General features: G+C 34.0%; 1 protein-coding gene across 6 annotated transcripts in view; it reads left to right on the forward strand.

Moving 5' to 3' along the window:
• The window catches only part of LOC149798615 (P2R1A-PPP2R2A-interacting phosphatase regulator 1-like), an 83,688-nt gene that overhangs the window by 18,147 nt on the left and 40,687 nt on the right, over window positions 1-24,854 (forward strand). For 3 of the 6 annotated variants that reach the window (XM_089957441.1, XM_089957443.1, XM_089957447.1), the window contains exons 4-6: window positions 2,517-2,573; window positions 14,342-14,402; window positions 15,543-15,668. In XM_089957441.1, the coding sequence (XP_089813567.1) occupies window positions 2,517-2,573; window positions 14,342-14,402; window positions 15,543-15,668 (244 nt within the window). The remainder of the gene's footprint in view (window positions 1-2,516; window positions 2,574-14,341; window positions 14,403-15,542; window positions 15,669-24,854) is intronic. The other 3 variants (XM_089957444.1, XM_089957445.1, XM_089957446.1) reach the window with 3 other exon arrangements.

Below are 24,854 nucleotides of genomic sequence, written 5' to 3' on the forward strand. Positions count from 1 at the left end.
CAAGTCATGCTAAAGACTTATAAAAATGGTGCTACCAACTGCCACAACTCACGCTCAGCATTCTGAGGTTAATGTTACGACTGGCCGCCCTGGAGTCGGGATAATGTGACTGGGTGGGACTTGATGCTGTATGTCTTTGGCAAGATGATCCAGTGCTAGGCATCACTATAAACTGCCACATGGCAGGCATAGCAATATGACTGAAAATTGTTAATGCTACATTAAAAATTCAGATCAGAAACACATACACACAAAACAAGAGCCAGTATGTAAGACAAAAGTTCATCTAGCACAAGTTATAATTAGACAAGGTTTGGTACTAAAATTATAATAAAGAACATGGTAACCATAATGTCCTGGACTCAGAATAAGATAATAATCATAATATTTAACCCACACTACTTGAGAAATATAAACTATGTAATTCTTTACAAAATAAAAACAGCATCAGTGTCTCTAGTCAGGAATTTGATTTTGGACAAGGTCAAGTTCAAAATATAATTATACATGATCATGGAGAAAAACATCTTGCATATAATACGCTGTTCTGAGTCATCATTTAATGGAATCTCTGCGTTATATATGGACTGTAGAATCCGAAGCACTGTCATTTCAAGCCTATGAATTCCTACCATCAGTCAGGGTCATTTGAAACTCTAATCAGTTTCAGTTCAATAAATTTTGTATAATCACAAGTCTGCAACCTTCAGAAATAATATGTCATGATTGAATTGTAGAAAATGTACTTGGAGAATGAACTCACTCATTTTGTTTGTCTATTAGATGAAACAATTTGTATCAAGGTAATAAAACTGATTCCCGTCAGATGCCATCCTAGTTTGACCCAGAATCATTTATGTGGCAATATGCTCATTTGAAACCTGTTTTCTATACTTAAAAAGTCCATCTTTTACAGTGTGAGCTGTAATCGTAATCATAATCAGTGATTTCAGAAGAACAGTAATTGTAATTGTAATGGTCCTTCACAGGTAGTGTAATTGCATAGTGTAATCATGAGTACAAATGATTACAACCAAAAACAGTAACTACTAAACTTGTTGATGTATGTGAACAATGTTAAGTAGTGCTCATTTTGCATGTTAATTTGTATGTAAATAATTGTCAATAAACATTTACTTTGGCTTGAAATTGTTTGTTTTTTAGTTATGTGGTGTATGATACCTGCCTGGAACAAAATAAAAAGATCAGCAAATACAAAGGCATCATAATCATTGCCCTTCAATCATAATCACAATAATGGTTTCTAAATGAGGTGCAATAATAATCGTAGTCATCAGTGCCAGACAACCTGTAATAATATTTGTAATCAAGCACCTGTAATCGACCCCATGCCGAAGGCCTAAGACATAGACTTTACTATAATTATTATGGATGTGGGGACTGAAATAAGCATGCCTATAATGGAAGGTGGGACTGTTATAAGCATGCATAAGAGATGGACTTCAGTAGGCTTATAATAGGGAAGATTTTAGGAGCTTTGATCTGCATGTCTAAGATTTTAAATATTTTGTGTCACCCTAGTGCAATGCACATAGTTTAATATGTTGAAACATGAAAAGGGAAATGAGTTACTAAACAAATCATGTTGGGTGGGGGACAACATGCTTTTCAGCTGTACAGTATATATATTATTTATCTACATTAGATACTGTGGGAAAAAAATTAAGTTGCATGAACAGAAATGTGCACCTGTCACAGAAGATACTTTAAAATATATATACAGAAATGTGCATCTGTACAGAAGATACTTTATGTGTACAGAAATGTTCACCTGTACAGAAGATACTTTATGTGTACAGAAATGTGCACCTGTACAGAAGATACTTTAAAATATATGTGCAGCAAATTGCATGAACAGAAAAAAGTGCACATCAACAGGGCTCAAACGGGTCACAAGAATGGGGGAAATGTCCCATCCTTCAGAAAAATGGGGGAAATGACCTCTCCCTTCAGGAAAAAATAATGGAATAAGCAAGGGAGTTTTGAGAGAAGTGAGAGAGAAGTCTATTAAAGTTAGTTTTCCTTCGCGTCACAATTTATTTTACTGTGGAATGAAATTATCTGTAAGGTTCAGAGCAGAATAAATTATCATTCATGAGCTTGATATAGTTTGAAATTTTACACAAAAGTAATGCTTGAAGTACAGATGTTTCTTCCATGTGTGGAAAGGAATGACAATCTTTTGCAAAAGAAATATGATTCTAACATTGCTAAAAAGATTGAATTAATTGTAGCAGTATTTATCTTGTGAAGACAAACACTAGTGTGTAAAGAATGCATTTATGAAATGTTTTGAAAACTAAAGATTTTGTTCTGATATTTGTATTCATGTATAAAGTTCTTTACTCACTTCTGTTCCTTGTCACCTCTCTTGTTTTTTCTTTTTCTTTTTTTTTCGTGCGTGGTTATTTTGGAACTTGTTTTTATTGTTGATTCCAATGAATATATTAAGTATTTGGAATACTTTGGATGTTACCCTCTGGATCACATTACAGATGGATAACTATTCCTGAGGATTTCAACACCTTGTCTTTAGGATTAAAACAAATAAGGTCAGTGGTAATCTATTTTGTCTTTCAAGTCACCTTGCCACATACAACACACTATGCAAAGCAGTGGATGAATTATATCCGTCAGAATTATATTGTATCAATGGGACCATTTATCTGCAGCTGATAGGAGGGTCTCTGTGTGTCACAGTGACCCTAGCTTTAAATGTGCTTTAAGCTACTTGGCTAGGACCCTACATTGGTGTGTCAATAACATGCTGAAAAGACCTTTCATCAAAAATAAACTTTATGAAATATATTTTGAGGCACAATTCAAAAGCCATACTTTATTGCTCAGGGGTGTGAGTGGTCTCCAAATAAGAAGGCAAAATGGCCATCTCTTATATGAAAAAGAAAGGGAACTTCTTTTTAAAAACCCATTTCTAGTTGATTTTTTGTCCACTAGTTTGAGCCCTGTGGAAAAAAGTATGGAATGTACATAAAGCATGTTACATGTTCAGAGCAAACAGTGCACATTTTTTTATTTTACTTGCACCATATGCTTTTTAACACACCTACAGCAAGGTGTACTTATACAGAAAAATAAATTCTCAGTGAAACCTTTATGGTTATAAGTCACAAGCCCAGGGTGGGAAGACAGTATCACACTTGGACTCTAGAACCAGTTTGCTTAGACCTTTCTTTCATTTATGACTCTACCATCTGTCTGCCTCCAAAGGTCATTGGCAAAGAAAAATGTACCCAATATATGTATCAGAAAAAGAGCATGCAAGACAGATCGTTTCTTGGAATATTTGTTTTAAAAAATGTGACTTGCTTCTTTTATGCCACGTAGAAAACAAACAGTACCATGCATCATGGATTTCAGTTTATCAACTTCATCTGTGATGGTGGGGCAAGAGATTATGCAGATTTAGGTATCCACTCTGTTGTGGGAAGCCATTACAGACTTGAATGCAGTTATAGTGGGTTTTAGAGGACCCATGTCTGATTTTACTGCAACTGACATGGGAGTCTACAATCTAAAAAAAAAACAGATGTGAGACACCCCAATGTGATAAAAGACCTGCCAGCCCTTCAGATTTTAACGTAAGTCTTAATTAAAAAACCTTTAAATAATGGTTTTATGGAATAATTGCCTGAGATACAAATTCATCATCATTGCAATCAAGTCCAAATAGTGTCTTTTCCAGGTTTGGTCATGGTGAAGTTTTTCATTTTAGATTAAGTTGAGTTCATCAGGGAACCAAACCTTACAGGATTACCTTGGTCACTTTAATCTGCCTGTTTTTCATGCAGAGCATGGCATGATTGATTGGTTGCTTACAACATTTTCTAGAAAGGTCATCCAACAAATAAAAACAGATTTAAGGAGGATCATCCTCTTATAAAATGAAAACAGTTCACCTCTTATAAAGTTTAATCAATCAGCAGAGAACTATAAAAAGGAATATTCAGATTCTTGAAAAGAAAGCAGGAAGGAATGACGACAGTTATATTTATAATACCTCATGGCATGGCAATCTGAGTGTCTCGTGGTAGGAGAGATGATTGCCATTGCCAAATGAAATTCAAATAAAACCCAAAGATTGTGGCAAGCTGAGAGATCTAGCAAGAGGCGATTGAACTCCATGTTATTTTGGAGCTACTGGAGGTGGTTATGATCTACAAGTACATGTGCTTTGCAGCCTTTTATTTGAAAATAATGTTTGCTTCCACTGCATCAAATCAATTGTCTGAACATTATTAATGCATGTTTTACAAGCTGACAATAGCTGTACATGTTTCATTAGATTTTACTGAAAACTGGTCAGAATTGTGGACAATTATCAACTGCCTTACTGGGAAAGTTTAGTTAGTGTTTGTAGGTCTGCTGTAAACATGAAAATGCCAGATGTTAATGTCATATTTGTACAAACTGTACTTTCATTGCATGTGGTGTTTATCAGTGGCATAAATAGGCATTTACAGAGACACATGTGCATTTGTATAATAAAAGTCAAAAAACTGTTTTACATTTCCTGGATATCCACCAACCCCTGCCCCCATGACAGTTCAGTACTGTACAGACATACTCACAAAAATTGCCTAGCTGTGGCCCCATTCATCAGCAGTACGAACCTGCAACCATACATTCATGATGAAATCTATATAGACCGCTTTGGTGGTCTAAGTGATGAGAGCATCCACTTCAGATGTGGGAGGTCGCTGGTTCGAACCCTGGCAGCTGAGTCATGCCAAAGACAAAAAAATGATACTAGCAGCTGCCTCACATGGCATGCAGCATTGAGAGGTTAGTGTTAGGATTGGTCGGCCTGGTGTCAGGATAATGTGACTGGGTGGCATGTCTGTGGCATAATGCCCTAGTGCTAGACATCACTATAAACTGCCACACTGCAGACATCATAGTGATATGACTGAATTTTTTTTAAAGATTTGTTTGAAATTAAATCTCACACGCACACACACACACTCTTATAAAATCTACAATATATTTTACCCTGTATCGGGTGGTGGTGGTGGGGTTTCTTGTCCAATGTAAGGAAATGATATTTCATCGATGTACTTGTTGTACTGGTAATATCCACACTATTTCCTATACCCAGTTTTACCAAGGTATTGAAAGCAGTAAAATAAAATGCATAAGACTTTGTGTAAGAGAGCTCTCAAGTCCAAAATATAGTTATACATGATCATGGAGAAAAACTTACAAATGCAGATTAAATACACATAACATCTTGCATATAATTCGCTGTGCTGAGTCATCATTTAATTGAATCTCTGCGTTATATATGGACTGTAGAATCCGAAACACTGTCATTTCAAGCCTGTGCACTCCTACCATCAGTCAGGGTCATTTAAAACTCTAATCAGTTTCAGTTCAATAAATTTGGTATGATCATGAGTATGCAACCTTCAGAAATAATGTCATGATTGGGTTGTAGAAAATGTACTCAGAGGATGAACCCACTCATTTTATTTGTCATTCTTCCTTTACATGAGAGTTGCAAGAAATTTTTGCCAAATGCACATCATATTCAAATAATTTACCAAATACACAGCATGTCCAGATGAGCTACCAAATACATGTACATGGCATATTCATATAATTTACCAAGTACACAGCGTATCCAAATAATTTACCAAGAACAAAAAATATTCAAATAATTTACCAAATACACAGCATGTCCAGATGAGCTACCAAATACATGTACATGGCATATTCAAATAATTTACCAAGTACACAGTGTATCCAAATAATTTACCAAGGACACAAAATATTTAAATAATTTACCAAATACACAGCATGTCCAGATAAGTTACCAAATACATGGCATATTCAGATAATTTACCAAGTACAGAGCATATCCAAATAATTTACCAATTACACAGCGTGTCCAAATAAGTTACCAAATAAATGGCATAGTCAAATAATTTACCAAATACAAAGCATATTCAAATAATTTACCAAATACATGTACACAAGCATATCCAAATAATTTACCAAGTACACAAAATATTCAAATAATTTGCCAAATACTTGTACACAGCATAGTCAAATAATTTACCAAGTACACAAAATATTCAAATAATTTACCAAATACACAGCATATTCAAATAATTTACCAAGTACACAAAATATTCATATAATTTACCAAGTACACAGCATATCCAAATAATTTACCAAATACACAGCATATTCAAATAATTGACCAAATACATGTACACAGCATATCCAAATCATTTATCAAGTACACAGCATATCCAAATAATTTACCAAATGCACAGCATATTCAAATAATTTACCAAATACATGTACACAGCATATCCAAATAATTTATCAAGTACACAGCATATCCAAATAATTTACCAAGTACACAAAATATTCAGATAATTTACCAAATACTTGTACACAGCATATCCAAATAATTTACCAAGTACACAGAATATTTAGAAAATTTACCAAATACATATAAATTAAATAATTTACCAAATACACTGCTTATCCAAATAATTTATGAAGTACACAGCATATTCAAAATAATTTACTAAACTAAATAAATATCTGAAACTTCAGATATAATTTTTTATATCTAAACTTCTTGTGCAAGAAAATAATTCAATGATTTTAATTTACTGAAAATAACCTTTTAACTTTAAAAAAAATCACCATTACATATTCAATGATTGCATGAAGACTGAAAGTTGACATATTTTCAGTACCATGATTATTAATATTATTATTATTATTATAGATTCTTTTTTCAAAGATACTTGCAGCATTAAATTTTGAGACTGATACTGTAATTATAACAAAGAGAGATTACAGATGCTATTCTAAATACAAGTACTTGAGGCATAATGATGTATAGACATATATACCATAATTCTGTCTAATGCTTATTGAATAATACCTGCGTGGCATTGTATTTTATAATCACAAGAGAACTGGAAAAATGCTCTTCAGCACTTGTATCAATAGACTTTAAAATAACATTGGTTATTCAAGTATGACATTTTCTAACGAGTTGGAATTATCTTATTGTAAGAATTTGTTAACAAAATTAAGAAATAAATAAAAAATTTGGATACCACTTGCTATGCAGAAAAAAATAAATATGTTTTGTATTTAAGAAGGAATTTGAAGTTATTAATTGGTTTATTGACAAGCAGCTGTTGTGATTTTGTCAATAAAGTGTAATTGGTTACAACAGCTGCACCAGAGGTCATATTGCTTGTGGACTGGTGGGTAAAAAGACAAAGAGAATAAATAATTAAAATTGAATTCAAATATGTCTTGGGATCTATTAGAAATGCATATGGGATTTGTATCTAATGAAGCTGAATGCAGTGAATAGTCTTATTAACATGTATTATGACTTAAATACAGTGAATAGTATAACATGTATTATGACTTAAATGCAGTGAATAGTCAGCATGTATTATGACTTCACGGCAATGAATATTCTAGCATGTATTATTACTTCAGTGCAATGAATAGTATAACGTATTATGACTTAAATGCAGTGAATAGTCTAACATTATTATGACTTCATTGCAGTGAATAGTCTAACATGATTACGATTTGAGTGAATAATCGAACATGTATTGTGTCCTAAGTAAATAGTCTAACATGTATTACGATTTCAGTGAATAGTCTTGCATTGGTTATGATGTTAGTGAATAGTGTAACATGATTATGACTTAGTAAATAGTCTAGCATGTATTATGACTTCAATGAATAGTCTAACATGTATTATGACTTTTGTGAATAGTCTTACATGTACTGCCTTCAGTGAATAGTCTTAAGTGTACTATGACATCAGTGAATAGTCTTACATGTACTGTAACTTAAGTGAATAGTCTTACATGAACCATGACTTCAGTGAATAGTCTTGCATGTCTTACAACATTAGTGGATAGTCTAGCATGTAATATGACAATAATTATAATGACCCTAGAATAACTTCAAAATGTTTAAAACAAATAGGAGGTAATTTATAGTTGTGTTTGAAACCAAAACCAAAGAAGTTCAGCCAGGGATAACATTAAAACCATCAAAAAAAATATGAAGACACATATACATAGCTATCGATTGGAGAAACGTGTTAGTGCCTCGCCACACATGTGACTTGTTAAATTTGGATACAATATATAAGACATTATTGATAAAAATGATGTGTTCAGTCATGTATGGAATACTTGTTAAAATAGTACTTCTTTTTTAAAATAAAATAAAAACTACTGTACAAAAACCTGAGTTTCTTTATTTACAGTAAACATTATCAATCACAGAAAGAACATAATTTAAAACCAAGTCTGCATGATAGTATTACATGTATTTAAGTTGGATTCAATAAGATGATGATCATCATAATCATCATGATTGTCATCATCATCATTTAGGTATTTTTAAGCTGTAGAGCTTATTGTAATAAATTGATTCGTGTCACTTGACCTATTCATTGGTGTGTAGTCATTTTTTTCAATTGCCAGCAGTGTTCAGTTCTTTTGTATAGTGTCAAATAAATCCCCAGTAAATACTTTTTTATAAAACCTGATTCTAGTTGGATGGAAGGATAGATACAGCATATATGGTAGGTACATAAATAAATGAAGAAACAAATGAATCGAGTAAATATACTATATATAAAATTTATCTTATAATAGTTGTTTGTCAAATGTGATACTTGCTAAAAGAGATTTGTTGGTGTGGGAAAGTGACAGGTTAGTAAATCTACAGGTGCTTATTGGTACTTGAAATGTCACACAGCCTTTAGAATTGAGAATTATTTTTCTAGGGGAAAAAATGAATATATTTTGAGAGAGAGATAGCTTAAATGCAGATACACATGTAACTGCTATTGCATCAAGTCATCTTATATCAATCATATCATTAATTCACATCAATCATATTATTAATTCACATCAGTCATATCATTAATTCACATAAATCATATCATTAACTCGCATCAGTCATATTATTAATTCACATCAGTCATATCATTAATTCACATAAATCATATCATTAACTCGCATCAGTCATATTAATTATTCACATCAGTCATATCATTAATTCACATAAATCATATCATTAACTCACATCAATCATATTATTAATTCACATCAGTCATATCATTAATTCACATAAATCATATCATTAACTCGCATCAGTCATATTAATTATTCACATCAGTCATATCATTAATTCACACAAATCATATCATTAACTCATATCAATCATTAATTATTCACATCAGTCATATCATTAATTCACATAAATCATATCATTAACTCACATCAATCATATTAATTCACATCAGTCATATCATTAATTCACATAAATCATATCATTAACTCACATCAATCATATTATTAATTCACATCAGTCATATCATTAATTCACATAAATCATATCATTAACTCACATCAATCATATCATTAATTCACATAAATCATATCATTAACTCACATCAGTCATATTATTAATTCACATCAGTCATATCATTAATTCACATAAATCATATCATTAACTCACATCAATCATATTATTAATTCACATCAGTCATATTAATTCACACCAGTCATATTATTAATTCACATAAATCATATCATTAACTCACATCTGTCTTATTCACATCAATCATATCATTAATTCACATCAATCATATCATTATTTCTTATCAATCATGTCATTATTTCACATAAATCATAATTCACATAAATCATATCATTAATTCACATCAATTATATTAATTCACATCAATCATATCATTAATTCATATCAATCATATCATTAATTTACATCAGTCATTGATTCACATCAATCATATTAACTCACATCAGTCATATTATTAATTCACATCAGTCATATCATTAATTCACATCAGTCATATCATTAATTCACCTCAATCATATCATTAACTCACATCAATCATATTCACATCAATCATATTATTAATTCACATCAATCATATTAATTCACATCAATCATATCATTATTTCTTGTCAATCATGTTTCACATTAATCATGTCATTATTTCACATAAATCATAATTCACATAAATCATATCATTAATTCATATCAATCATATCATTAATTCACATTAATCATATTAATTCACATCAATCATATCATTAATTCACATCAATCATATCATTAATTCACATAAATCATTAATTCACATCAATCATATCATTAATTCACATCAATCATTAATTCACATCAATCATATCATTAATTCACATCAATAATATCAATAATTTGCAAGCAATGGGGAGTGTGTGTTATTTGGATTTTTAATGTAGCTTTAACAGTTTTTCAGTCATATCGCTTCAGTGTCTGCAGTGTGACAGTTTAAAGTGATGTCTAGCACTGGGGTATCATGCCACAGACATGTAGCATAATGTCCCACCCAGTCACATTATCCTGATACCAGGCTGACCAGTCTTAACACTAACATCTTAATGCTGAGCGCCAAGTGAGGTAGCTGTTATTACCATATTTTACAGTCTTTGGTATGACTCGGCCTGGGTTCGAACCCATGACTTCTCGCCTCTGAGGCAGATGCTCTAACCATTAGGTCATCTGAGTGAACATTTGGTGAAACTTTTTTAGTAGCACAAACATTTGGGGCAAATCAAGTTTCACTTACATTTACTGTAGCTGTATGCTTTAAATAATAGTTGAACTAGATGACAGTATATGTTGGGTCCATACTGGAATCTAATATTTGGGCAAAAATATATTCTCTGCAGCAAGATTCAAGCACTGTTGGAGTAAGTGGACATGAGTGAATCAAGTTTAAAATTTAAATTGTTCAAAATAGTTGCTTTAAATATTAATTTTTGTATGTATAATATCATGTCTGGATAAAATAGACATTGATGAACTATAGTTCATCTTTTTAGAACTAGTAAAACTGCTTCATAATTGGCAGCTTCAAAAAAAGCTTACAATAAACAACATCTGTCAACTGTTTTAATACTAGATGTTCTCTTTACATACATTTATTGGTTGAGGTATCAGATAAAATATGTTCTCTGAATTATAATTTGTTTCCAGTTGGAGTACAAAAGTGAACTTTTTTGATAATTATCCGTGAATTTTTGGTGGGAATTATGTTGATAGGAATGTAATGGATGGCGTTTGTGATCATCAAATTAGTGCCTAAATTAACTACTGTATATACTCGCTTATAAGTCGAGTCAAACTGTAAACAACAACGATCACGATCTGCCTTAACATAATGCACCTGCAGATCAGGCATTTTGTTGTTTGTTCTTCTGATTACTCTGAACAAACAGCATAGACTCAGATCCGCTGGCACATTATGAGATGCTGATCCAGGTCTGTGCAGTTTGCAGTTAGACTCATAAGTGAGTATATATGGTAAATAGCATACAACTTTGTCAAACTTTTTACCTTTATCTTTAAAATGGACATAAAAGTCTTCATTATACTTGGATTATTAAATGTATTGAATTGAAACAAAGGGGATAGTGAGAATGGTCTAAAAACAATGCATTGTGAAGAGAACTTAGCTTTTTGTCAGTTTTGAAAGCATGTATTTCACCAAATCACCACCAAGGCTGGACCTTATACATATAATTATTAACTGCAAAACAAAATCATATCTCTAAGCTGCTTGCTGTAGACTTAAATAAACAAAACAATTCATTCCATTACAGCAATTCTTCAACTTTCTTCCATTTACCTATCTTGCTTTGCATGGCACATTGCTATAATCATGACAGGTGCTTTTGCATAATGGAAAGACAGATAGAGAGCTTTCATATATTAGAATTCACAGGTCATGGGGAAATAGCCACAATTCTTCTTTAGCACAGGCCAGCTGGCACTGAACAATTGGTAGGTTTGAAAACAATTAAGGACATAATTATGTAGAACATGCATCAAGTTTGAGATCTCTTGATTTAATTAATAATCATTTCTTTTATATTTGTAAGTATGTTGATTAGACTGATGTTTCCTACATAAGAAACAGCAAAAAACATTTGTTATTGTCCATTACAGACTGACTGGTCTTACCTTTTATTCTATCTTGTAATACTTGTAAATATTTAACCTTTGTACCATGTACAGTACATTTATTTAATACTTGTAAATATTTAACCTTTGTACCATGTACAGTACTTGTAAGCATTTAACCTTTGATTAATATTGCTTTTAACTCTGCATTTGACTCTGTAACTTTCTCAGGTGACTTTGAACTTAGTTTTGGTTCTCAAAGAATAAGTGTTATTTGGGTGACTGTACATGCATTGTTTTCATTTTGTTGGGTTAATTGCTAAAACCTGTCTTTATATATTTTTGTACATGTTTTTCAGTGACATTTTTATATGTTTTTATTTGTGCCAACTTCATAAAAATATTAGGTAAAAGTATAATGACTTGGTGGAGAGACAGCCATGCATTTTTATAGTCGATTATTTTATTAATTGAATAGTCTATGCTATCATATTTCAGACAGCTTCAGCATCTTCTTTCTTGTACCAACCCACAGATACTTATGCATTTTTTTTGAAGTATAATTTCTCTAACTCGGCCACCATAATTAGATCACTTTACAATTACACATTTTATGGTTTGGGAAGTATCACAATGTTTTCATAGAATTCTTTGCTTAAAATTATTTATCTTTCATTTCGGGTAATACATGTATGTTAGTCTGCTGTAGTAGGCGAGTCCTTTAATATTAAAAGCATGCTGTATTGCTTAATAAGAGCCTTCTGCACTAGCTACTGTAGTTCAACTGACTGAAGTACAGTCATGCCATGTGATGTACCAATAGTAGAAAGAACCTTCTGTACTGGCTACTGTAGTTCAACTGACAGTGAAGTACAGTCGTACCATGTGATGTACCAATAGCAGAAAGAGCCTTCTGCACTGGCTTCTGTAGTTCAACTGACAGTCATGTACAGTCATACCATGTGATGTACCAATAGCAGAAAGAGCCTTCTGCACTGGCTACTGTAGTTCAACTGACAGTCATGTACAGTCATACCATGTGATGTACCAGTAGTAGAAAGAGCCTTCTACACTGACTTCAGTAGTTCAACTGACAGTGAAGTACAGTCGTACCATGTTATGTACCAGTAGTAGAAAGAGCCTTCTGCACTGGCTACAGTAGTTACACTGACAGTCAAGTACAGCCGTACCATGTTATGTACCAGTAGTAGAAAGAGCCTTCTGCACTGGCTACTGTAGTTCAACTGACAGTGAAGTACAGTCGTACCATGTGATGTACCAGTAGTAGAAAGAGCCTTCTGCACTGGCTTCTGTAGTTCAACTGACAGTGAAGTACAGTCATACCATGTGATGTACCAATAGCAGAAAGAGCCTTCTGCACTGGCTTCTGTAGTTCAACTGACAGTCATGTACAGTCGTACCATGTGATGTACCAATAGCAGAAAGAGCCTTCTGCACTGGCTACTGTAGTTCAACTGACAGTGAAGTACAGTCGTACCATGTAATGTACCAATAGTAGAAAGAGCCTTCTGCACTGGCTACTGTAGTTCAACTGACAGTGAAGTACAGTCATACCATGTGATGTACCAGTAGTAGAAAGAGCCTTCTGCACTGGTTTCTGTAGTTCCTTCACCAGGTAAGTACCATGTAGTGTAGTTGGAAGAACATTTTGCACTTGCTGCTGTAGTTGAACATTTACATTGTGCCCCAACATGGACAGTCATGACAACCACCATGCTATGTCAATGGTGCTTCATAGATTGATTAAATGTCTATGGTATGATTTTTCCAAAATCCACAATTTGTGTACTGTAGGTGGGACATAGGGTTCATGATTGTCAACAGTTCAGAATGACATTTTTTCATTTAGCTCCATTGCTGTAACATGGTGGCATGTACATTTGTTTGAACTTGTTAGGCCCATTCACTTTGATGAGTTAGATTCAGTTTACTCATATATAGTAGGTAACAGTGACCAAACATGCATTGTCTATTTTTTTAGGTTGTTTGATCATGCAGCAGTATGATTGACCAGATTACTTTGAAATCTTGGCCTTTAGTTAGATGGCATTGTTGATGTCTTGATTTTTACTGCTATGTGTATGTAATCATTTTCACATTATCACAGAATATAGCCATTATTTAGGCACGATTATTTGCTATGTGACTGCATGTATACTTTCATCATGATAATGCATTCCCGGAAAAAGTTTTGATATACTGCTTTCCTTTTTGTGGAACATAATTGGAAAATACTTAGCACTATTTCTATTTAGTGCCCTCAATTTATTGGATTACTTGCTTTATTCTGTTACAGAGAGGTGCGTTCTGCAATTGAAATAACTAGCTCCGTTGAAGAGTTTTCTCTTGTAAGTATTGTGAGTATTATATTTTTTCAAGTAATTTATAGTTATATTTGGCTGCTGAATAAAACAAATATTGATACCATTCAGTTACAGTAGGCTGTGTACATGATACGGATGCAAGGTTTTCATAATTGGCCACTGAATAAAACAAGTATTGATACCATTCAGTTACAGTAGGCTGTGTACATGATACGGATGCAAGGTTTTTATAATTGGCCACTGAATAAAACAAATATTGATACCATTCAGTTACAGTAGGCTGTGTACATGATACAGATGCAAGGTCTTTATAATTGGGTAAAAGTGTGTGTCCATCGCAGGAAATACTCCATCATAATTTGAATTATAAGTATGACAAAAAGTATGTTTTATGAAAATTGTCAGAAAATAACAAATAAAATTCTGTTTATAGTACTTTTAATGTAAATACAGGGAAATTCTGCTGTAATGATTTGCATGGGATCCATAACTATCAAGCCCATCACTGTGATAAAGGTGAATCCAACTGTAATGCAGTACTTTGGGTCTATAACAATTAAGCCCATTATATACATAACTATGGTAATGGGAGAATGATACAAATGTGATGTTTTCGTTTTAGTAGTGGTGGGTAAAATGGGGGTGTAACATAGTTTTAATTTTACTACAATAAAATTATTTAAAAGACGAGATAAAGACAGCCTTTACTTTACGAATATTAGTCATTGCTGTTTAAGAACATTTATTTTTTATCTCTTTGTTGGTTTGGCTAATGTTTTGAGTAGTATTTTGCAGTAAGGCACATCAGAGAATAACATTTACAGTCACGTTGTGACCATTTTATATCTGTGCTATAAAGAATTGTTATAGCATGATTCCTGTTCTGTACTAAATAATTTAGAATTTTATTTATGTATTTTAAATAGTCTTTACTTTTATTAAATTTGAATTGCTTCCCAATTTTGTGCCAGGTCCTAAAAGCTTGTCCTGTATGCTTGTGAATCTTGTATTGTTCATTTCTCTTTCTCTGTTTAAAAATGTATCATATACGAATAAGTGGTTACATACATGACGCTGAGGTACCGAGTCATAATGTATCAGAAACTCTTTGCCTCAGCCTGTACATTGCTGTGATTTTAAATAGTGAATATGTGATAATCTCATTTCATCAAGGTTGACCATGAACCCATGTCTGCAGAACAAGTGCCTCGGCGACCAAGATCTTTCAGCGAGTCACTGCACATTTTCACATCACCAGTTATGATAGCTGGTGCTCAGTCTCCTACAAGAGTGGGAAAAGTAAGTATCTACACAATTGTATAGCATAAAGATGTGTGTACAAGACAGTGCACAATTGTATGGCATAAAGATGTGTGTACAAGACAATGCACACTTGTATGACATAAAGATGTGTGTACAAGACAATGCACAATTGTATGGCATAAAGATGTGTGTGCACGACAATGCACAATTGTATGGCATAAAGATGTGTGTGCAAGACAATGCACAATTGTATGCCATAAAGATGTGTGTACATGACAGTGCACAATTGTATGGCATAAAGATGTGTGTACATGACAGTGCACAGTTGTATGGCATAAAGATGTGTGTACAAGACAGTGCACAATTGTATGGCATAAAGATGTGTGTACAAGACAGTGCACAGTTGTATGGCATAAAGATGTGTGTACTTGACAGTGCACAGTTGTATGGCATAAAGATGTGTGTACAAGACAATGCACAATTGTATGCCATAAAGATGTGTGTACAAGACAGTGCACAATTGTATGGCATAAAGATGTGTGTACAAGACAGTGCACAGTTGTATGGCATAAAGATGTGTGTGCAAAACAGTGCATAATTGTATGGTATAAAGATGTTGTGTGATAAGAGAATGGCATTGCACATTTATGGTTTGCTCCAAGTTTGCAGAATATTTAATTCTAGTCTGATAAGTTACCAGAAATACATTTAACCAAAGTTATCTTATGTTTGAGAGGAAATTGGAGAATCAACATAAAAAAATCACTTACCTTGAATAAATTACCCTGTTCATATTGCAGTTAGGGATTGAACGTTATTTTTAATTATAACAAAAATGAAACTTTATACATTTGAATATTTTTCAAATTTGGAAACTACTTGGCTGAAGATTCATTTTAGCTCATTATTCTTTGAGTCCAAGTGAATTTTTGGTACAGTACCACCTGTTTAACATCCTCAAGCCCGAGGTAATACTGTCAACATAAGCAGCTGTAAAGATAGGTGTTGAGGGCGGGGCTGAAAAAATATCAAAATTTAGAAGACGAAGTGAAATTCATCTGTAAGGGGTAACATGCCAGTCAGTGCATAGGATTTACACTTTGACAAAATAAATAATTGAAAATTAAAGTAAATGAAAACAAAAGTCAACACAAGTTTGAAATACACATGTATGTTGACAGATTACATTTGTGTTACCTTTGTGTTATAAAATACATAATGCATGAAATACGGTACATGACATGAAAAACCCACAAAATTGGGTATATGTGACATGTTAGAAAATTTCTGTATTAGTCACATCCCATTAGAAAATATGTACAGTGTATAAACACATCTATAAAAAGAAATGGTAGTCTCATTTTATGTACTGTGTAATCCATTGCCAAGCAACACGTATCACTAAATAATTAACTATGATATGCATTGTCACCAACAGAATGTGGATGTATATATGTTACAGTATTTACATAATACATTTACTTAAATTGGCCAAGATTTTGGACTGCCTGAAGCAACATATGTAACCTTAATGAGGCTACCAAGGGAAAGAGGCTACTCACAGGAAAATGAAAATCTGTCACCAAGTTTTGAATTAGTTAAGCATAATTTAAGTTAAAATTTTGTAAAACACTCACAAATTACAGAATACACAAGCAGAGTAATGCATATAAATAAGGTTATCTGTAGCATAATCAGTGCATAGGATTAAAATGGAATTTATTTAAAATTTTATGACAATTAAATGCTTTTAGCAAAATGGGTGGGTTTGGGGGATAATAGTAGTTCTGAATTTTATGCAAACTTCTTCTGTTTTAGCCTTGACCATTGTTCTCACTGTATCATACACAGCAACTTTTCCAACTGACCATGTGCTTCATCTGATATTGACTATGAACTTGATAGTGAAAAAAATCGGGTCAAACCATTGTACATAGAAAATGCCTCACACACATCTTTGTGAGATGCTATATCTTCAGCTTCCTCAGTGACCAGATATTTAGTTTCAAGAGATTATTAATTTAATTTTTGTTTTAAACTGCCTTTGGAAGCCATCATAAACATAAAGTTATTTTTTTCTGCAGAAAATTAAACTTGCATAATAAATTTGTTCCAATCACTGATAATTTTGGAAAATGAAACAATCAGTTAAATTTCATTGTTTGTTTTACAAGTTTGCAACTGGCTTCTTTTAATGAAGGGTCCACTGGTTTTATACAAGATTTTAACTGGCTTGTTTGATGAAGGGTCCACTGGTTTTATACAAGATTTTAACTGGCTTGTTTTGATGAAGGGTCCACTGGTTTTATACAAGATTGTAACTGGCTTGTTTTGATGAAGGGTCCACTAGTTTTATACAAGATTGTAACTGGCTTGTTTTGATGAAGGGTCCACTGGTTTTATACAAGATTGTAACTGGCTTGTTTTGATGAAGGGTCCACTAGTTTTATACAAGATTGTAACTGGCTTGTTTTGACGAAGGGTCCACTAGTTTTATACAAGATTGTAACTGGCTTGTTTTGATGAAGGGTCCGCTGGCTTTATACAAGATTGTAACTGGTTTGTTTTGATGAAGGGTCCACTAGTTTTATACAAGATTGTAACTGGCTTGTTTTGATGAAGGGTCCACTAGTTTTATACAAGATTGTAACTGGCTTGTTTTGATGAAGGGTCCACTGACTTTATACAAGATTGTAACTGGCTTGTTTTGATGAAGGGTCCACTAGTTTTATACAAGATTGTAACTGGCTTGTTTTGATAAAGGGTCCACTAGTTTTATACAAGATTGTAACTGGCTTGTTTTGATGAAGGGTCCACTAGTTTTATACAAGATTGTAACTTGCTTGTTTTGATGAAGGGTCCACTGGCATTATACAAGATTGTAACTGGCTTGTTTTGGTGAAGGGTCCACTAGTTTTATACAAGATTGTAACTGGCTTGTTTTTGATGAATGGTCTACTGGTTTTATACAAGATTGTAACTGGCTTGTTTTTGATGAATGGTCTACTGGTTTTATACAAGATTGTAACGGGCTTGTTTTGATGAATGGTCCACTGGTTTTATACAAGATTGTAACTGGCTTGTTTTGATGAAGGGTCCACTAGTTTTATACAAGATTGTAACTGGCTTGTTTTTGATGAATGGTCCACTGGCATTATACAAGATTGTAACTGGCTTGTTTTTGATGAATGGTCTGCTGGTTTTATACAAGATTGTAACTGGCTTGTTTTGATGAAGGGTCCACTGGCTTTATGCAAGATTGTAACTGGCTTGTTTTGATGAAGGGTCCACTAGTTTTATGCAAGATTGTAACTGGCTTGTTTTGATGAAGGGTCCACTAGTTTTATACAAGATTGTAACTGGCTTGTTTTGATGAAGGGTCCACTGGTTTTATACAAGATTGTAACTGGCTTGTTTTGATGAAGGGTCCACTGGTTTTATACAAGATTGTAACTGGCTTGTTTTGATGAAGGGTCCACTAGTTTTATACAAGATTGTAACTGGCTTGTTTTGATGAAGGGTCCACTAGTTTTATACAAGATTGTAACTGGCTTGTTTTGATGAAGGGTCCGCTGGCTTTATACAAGATTGTAACTGGTTTGTTTTGATGAAGGGTCCACTAGTTTTATACAAGATTGTAACTGGCTTGTTTTGATGAAGGGTCCACTAGTTTTATACAAGATTGTAACTGGCTTGTTTTGATGAAGGGTCCACTGACTTTATACAAAATTGTAACTGGCTTGTTTTGATGAAGGGTCCACTAGTTTTATACAAGATTGTAACTGGCTTGTTTTGATAAAGGGTCCACTAGTTTTATACAAGATTGTAACTGGCTTGTTTTGATGAAGGGTCCACTAGTTTTATACAAGATTGTAACTGGCTTGTTTTGATGAAGGGTCCGCTGGCTTTATACAAGATTGTAACTGGTTTGTTTTGATGAAGGGTCCACTAGTTTTATACAAGATTGTAACTGGCTTGTTTTGATGAAGGGTCCACTAGTTTTATACAAGATTGTAACTGGCTTGTTTTGATGAAGGGTCCACTGACTTTATACAAAATTGTAACTGGCTTGTTTTGATGAAGGGTCCACTAGTTTTATACAAGATTGTAACTGGCTTGTTTTGATAAAGGGTCCACTAGTTTTATACAAGATTGTAACTGGCTTGTTTTGATGAAGGGTCCACTAGTTTTATACAAGATTGTAACTTGCTTGTTTTGATGAAGGGTCCACTGGCATTATACAAGATTGTAACTGGCTTGTTTTGATGAAGGGTCCACTAGTTTTATAAAAGATTGTAACTGGCTTGTTTTTGATGAATGGTCTACTGGTTTTATACAAGATTGTAACTGGCTTGTTTTTGATGAATGGTCTACTGGTTTTATATAAGATTGTAACGGGCTTGTTTTGATGAATGGTCCACTGGTTTTATACAAGATTGTAACTGGCTTGTTTTGATGAAGGGTCCACTAGTTTTATACAAGATTGTAACTGGCTTGTTTTTGATGAATGCTCCACTGGCATTATACAAGATTGTAACTGGCTTGTTTTTGATGAATGGTCTGCTGGTTTTATACAAGATTGTAACTGGCTTGTTTTGATGAAGGGTCCACTGGCTTTATGCAAGATTGTAACTGGCTTGTTTTGATGAAGGGTCCACTAGCTTTATGCAAGATTGTAACTGGCTTGTTTTGATGAAGGGTCCACTAGTTTTATGCAAGATTGTAACTGGCTTGTTTTGATGAAGGGTCCACTAGTTTTATACAAGATTGTAACTGGCTTGTTTTGATGAAGGGTCCGCTGGCTTTATACAAGATTGTAACTGGTTTGTTTTGATGAAGGGTCCACTAGTTTTATACAAGATTGTAACTGGCTTGTTTTGATGAAGGGTCCACTAGTTTTATACAAGATTGTAACTGGCTTGTTTTTGATGAATGGTCTACTGGTTTTATACAAGATTGTAACTGGCTTGTTTTTGATGAATGGTCTACTGGTTTTATGCAAGATTGTAACGGGCTTGTTTTGATGAATGGTCCACTGGTTTTATACAAGATTGTAACTGGCTTGTTTTGATGAAGGGTCCACTAGTTTTATACAAGATTGTAACTGGCTTGTTTTTGATGAATGCTCCACTGGCATTATACAAGATTGTAACTGGCTTGTTTTTGATGAATGGTCTGCTGGTTTTATACAAGATTGTAACTGGCTTGTTTTGATGAAGGGTCCACTGGCTTTATGCAAGATTGTAACTGGCTTGTTTTGATGAAGGGTCCACTAGCTTTATGCAAGATTGTAACTGGCTTGTTTTGATGAAGGGTCCACTAGTTTTATGCAAGATTGTAACTGGCTTGTTTTGATGAAGGGTCCACTAGTTTTATACAAGATTGTAACTGGCTTGTTTTGATGAAGGGTCCACTGGTTTTATACAAGATTGTAACTGGCTTGTTTTGATGAAGGGTCCACTGGTTTTATACAAGATTGTAACTGGCTTGTTTTGATGAAGGGTCCACTAGTTTTATACAAGATTGTAACTGGCTTGTTTTGACGAAGGGTCCACTAGTTTTATACAAGATTGTAACTGGCTTGTTTTGATGAAGGGTCCGCTGGCTTTATACAAGATTGTAACTGGTTTGTTTTGATGAAGGGTCCACTAGTTTTATACAAGATTGTAACTGGCTTGTTTTGATGAAGGGTCCACTAGTTTTATACAAGATTGTAACTGGCTTGTTTTTGATGAATGGTCTACTGGTTTTATACAAGATTGTAACTGGCTTGTTTTTGATGAATGGTCTACTGGTTTTATACAAGATTGTAACGGGCTTGTTTTGATGAATGGTCCACTGGTTTTATACAAGATTGTAACTGGCTTGTTTTGATGAAGGGTCCACTAGTTTTATACAAGATTGTAACTGGCTTGTTTTTGATGAATGCTCCACTGGCATTATACAAGATTGTAACTGGCTTGTTTTTGATGAATGGTCTGCTGGTTTTATACAAGATTGTAACTGGCTTGTTTTGATGAAGGGTCCACTAGCTTTATGCAAGATTGTAACTGGCTTGTTTTGATGAAGGGTCCACTAGCTTTATGCAAGATTGTAACTGGCTTGTTTTGATGAAGGGTCCACTAGTTTTATACAAGATTGTAACTGGCTTGTTTTGATGAAGGGTCCACTGGTTTTATACAAGATTGTAACTGGCTTGTTTTGATGAAGGGTCCACTGGCTTTATACAAGATTGTAACTGGCTTGTTTTGATGAAGGGTCCACTGGCTTTATACAAGATTGTAACTGGCTTGTTTTGATGAAGGGTCCACTGGTTTTATACAAGATTGTAACTGGCTTGTTTTGATGAAGTGTCCACTAGTTTTATACAAGATTGTAGCTGGCTTGTTTTGATGAAGGGTCCACTGGTTTTATACAAGATTGTAGCTGGCTTGTTTTGATGAAGGGTCCACTAGTTTTATGCAAGATTGTAACTGGCTTGTTTTGATGAAGGGTCCACTAGTTTTATACAAGATTGTAACTGGCTTGTTTTGATGAAGGGTCCACTAGTTTTATACAAGATTGAAACTGGCTTGTTTTGATGATGGGTCCACTAGTTTTATACAAGATTGTAACTGGCTTGTTTTGATGAAGGGTTCACTGGTTTTATACAAGATTGTAACTGGCTTGTTTTGATGAAGGGTCCACTGGCTTTATACAAGATTGTAACTGGCATGTTTTGATGAAGGGTCCACTAGTTTTATACAAGATTGTAACTGGCTTGTTTTGATGAAGGGTCCACTAGTTTTATACAAGATTGTAACTGGCTTGTTTTGATGAAGGGTCCACTGGTTTTATACAAGATTGTAACTGGCTTGTTTTGATGAAGGGTCCACTGGCATTATACAAGATTGTAACTGGCTTGTTTTGATGAAGGGTCCACTGACTTTGTACAATATTGTAACTGGCTTGTTTTGATGAAGGGTCCACTAGTTTTATACAAGATTGTAACTGGCTTGTTTTGATGAAGGGTCCACTGGTTTTATACAAGATTGTAACTGGCTTGTTTTGATGAAGGGTCCACTAGTTTTATACAAGATTGTAACTGGCTTGTTTTGATGAAGGGTCCACTGGTTTTATACAAGATTGTAACTGGCTTGTTTTGATGAAGGGTCCACTAGTTTTATACAAGATTGTAACTGGCTTGTTTTTGATGAATGGTCTACTGGTTTTATACAAGATTGTAACTGGCTTGTTTTTGATGAATGGTCTACTGGTTTTATACAAGATTGTAACGGGCTTGTTTTGATGAATGGTCCACTGGTTTTATACAAGATTGTAACTGGCTTGTTTTGATGAAGGGTTTACTAGTTTTATACAAGATTGTAACTGGCTTGTTTTTGATGAATGGTCCACTGGCATTATACAAGATTGTAACTGGCTTGTTTTTGATGAATGGTCTGCTGGTTTTATACAAGATTGTAACTGGCTTGTTTTGATGAAGGGTCCACTGGCTTTATGCAAGATTGTAACTGGCTTGTTTTGATGAAGGGTCCACTAGCTTTATGCAAGATTGTAACTGGCTTGTTTTGATGAAGGGTCCACTAGTTTTATGCAAGATTGTAACTGGCTTGTTTTGATGAAGGGTCCACTAGTTTTATACAAGATTGTAACTGGCTTGTTTTGATGAAGGGTCCACTGGTTTTATACAAGATTGTAACTGGCTTGTTTTGATGAAGGGTCCACTGGCTTTATACAAGATTGTAACTGGCTTGTTTTGATGAAGGGTCCACTGGCTTTATACAAGATTGTAACTGGCTTGTTTTGATGAAGGGTCCACTGGTTTTATACAAGATTGTAACTGGCTTGTTTTGATGAAGTGTCCACTAGTTTTATACAAGATTGTAGCTGGCTTGTTTTGATGAAGGGTCCACTGGTTTTATACAAGATTGTAACTGGCTTGTTTTGATGAAGGGTCCACTAGTTTTATGCAAGATTGTAACTGGCTTGTTTTGATGAAGGGTCCACTAGTTTTATACAAGATTGAAACTGGCTTGTTTTGATGATGGGTCCACTAGTTTTATACAAGATTGTAACTGGCTTGTTTTGATGAAGGGTTCACTGGTTTTATACAAGATTGTAACTGGCTTGTTTTGATGAAGGGTCCACTGGCTTTATACAAGATTGTAACTGGCATGTTTTGATGAAGGGTCCACTAGTTTTATACAAGATTGTAACTGGCTTGTTTTGATGAAGGGTCCACTAGTTTTATACAAGATTGTAACTGGCTTGTTTTGATGAAGGGTCCACTGGTTTTATACAAGATTGTAACTGGCTTGTTTTGATGAAGGGTCCACTGGCATTATACAAGATTGTAACTGGCTTGTTTTGATGAAGGGTCCACTGACTTTATACAATATTGTAACTGGCTTGTTTTGATGAAGGGTCCACTAGTTTTATACAAGATTGTAACTGGCTTGTTTTGATGAAGGGTCCACTGGTTTTATACAAGATTGTAACTGGCTTGTTTTGATGAAGGGTCCACTAGTTTTATACAAGATTGTAACTGGCTTGTTTTGATGAAGGGTCCACTGGTTTTATACAAGATTGTAACTGGCTTGTTTTGATGAAGGGTCCACTAGTTTTATACAAGATTGTAACTGGCTTGTTTTTGATGAATGGTCTACTGGTTTTATACAAGATTGTAACTGGCTTGTTTTTGATGAATGGTCTACTGGTTTTATACAAGATTGTAACGGGCTTGTTTTGATGAATGGTCCACTGGTTTTATACAAGATTGTAACTGGCTTGTTTTGATGAAGGGTTTACTAGTTTTATACAAGATTGTAACTGGCTTGTTTTTGATGAATGGTCCACTGGCATTATACAAGATTGTAACTGGCTTGTTTTTGATGAATGGTCTGCTGGTTTTATACAAGATTGTAACTGGCTTGTTTTGATGAAGGGTCCACTGGCTTTATGCAAGATTGTAACTGGCTTGTTTTGATGAAGGGTCCACTAGCTTTATGCAAGATTGTAACTGGCTTGTTTTGATGAAGGGTCCACTAGTTTTATGCAAGATTGTAACTGGCTTGTTTTGATGAAGGGTCCACTGGTTTTATACAAGATTGTAACTGGCTTGTTTTGATGAAGGGTCCACTGGTTTTATACAAGATTGTAACTGGCTTGTTTTGATGAAGGGTCCACTAGTTTTATACAAGATTGTAACTGGCTTGTTTTGAT

The sequence above is a fragment of the Sinohyriopsis cumingii genome, chromosome 5 (assembly GCF_028554795.1).
Source record: "Sinohyriopsis cumingii isolate HCF-2022 chromosome 5, ASM2855479v2, whole genome shotgun sequence".
NCBI classification, from domain to species: domain Eukaryota; kingdom Metazoa; phylum Mollusca; class Bivalvia; order Unionida; family Unionidae; genus Sinohyriopsis; species Sinohyriopsis cumingii.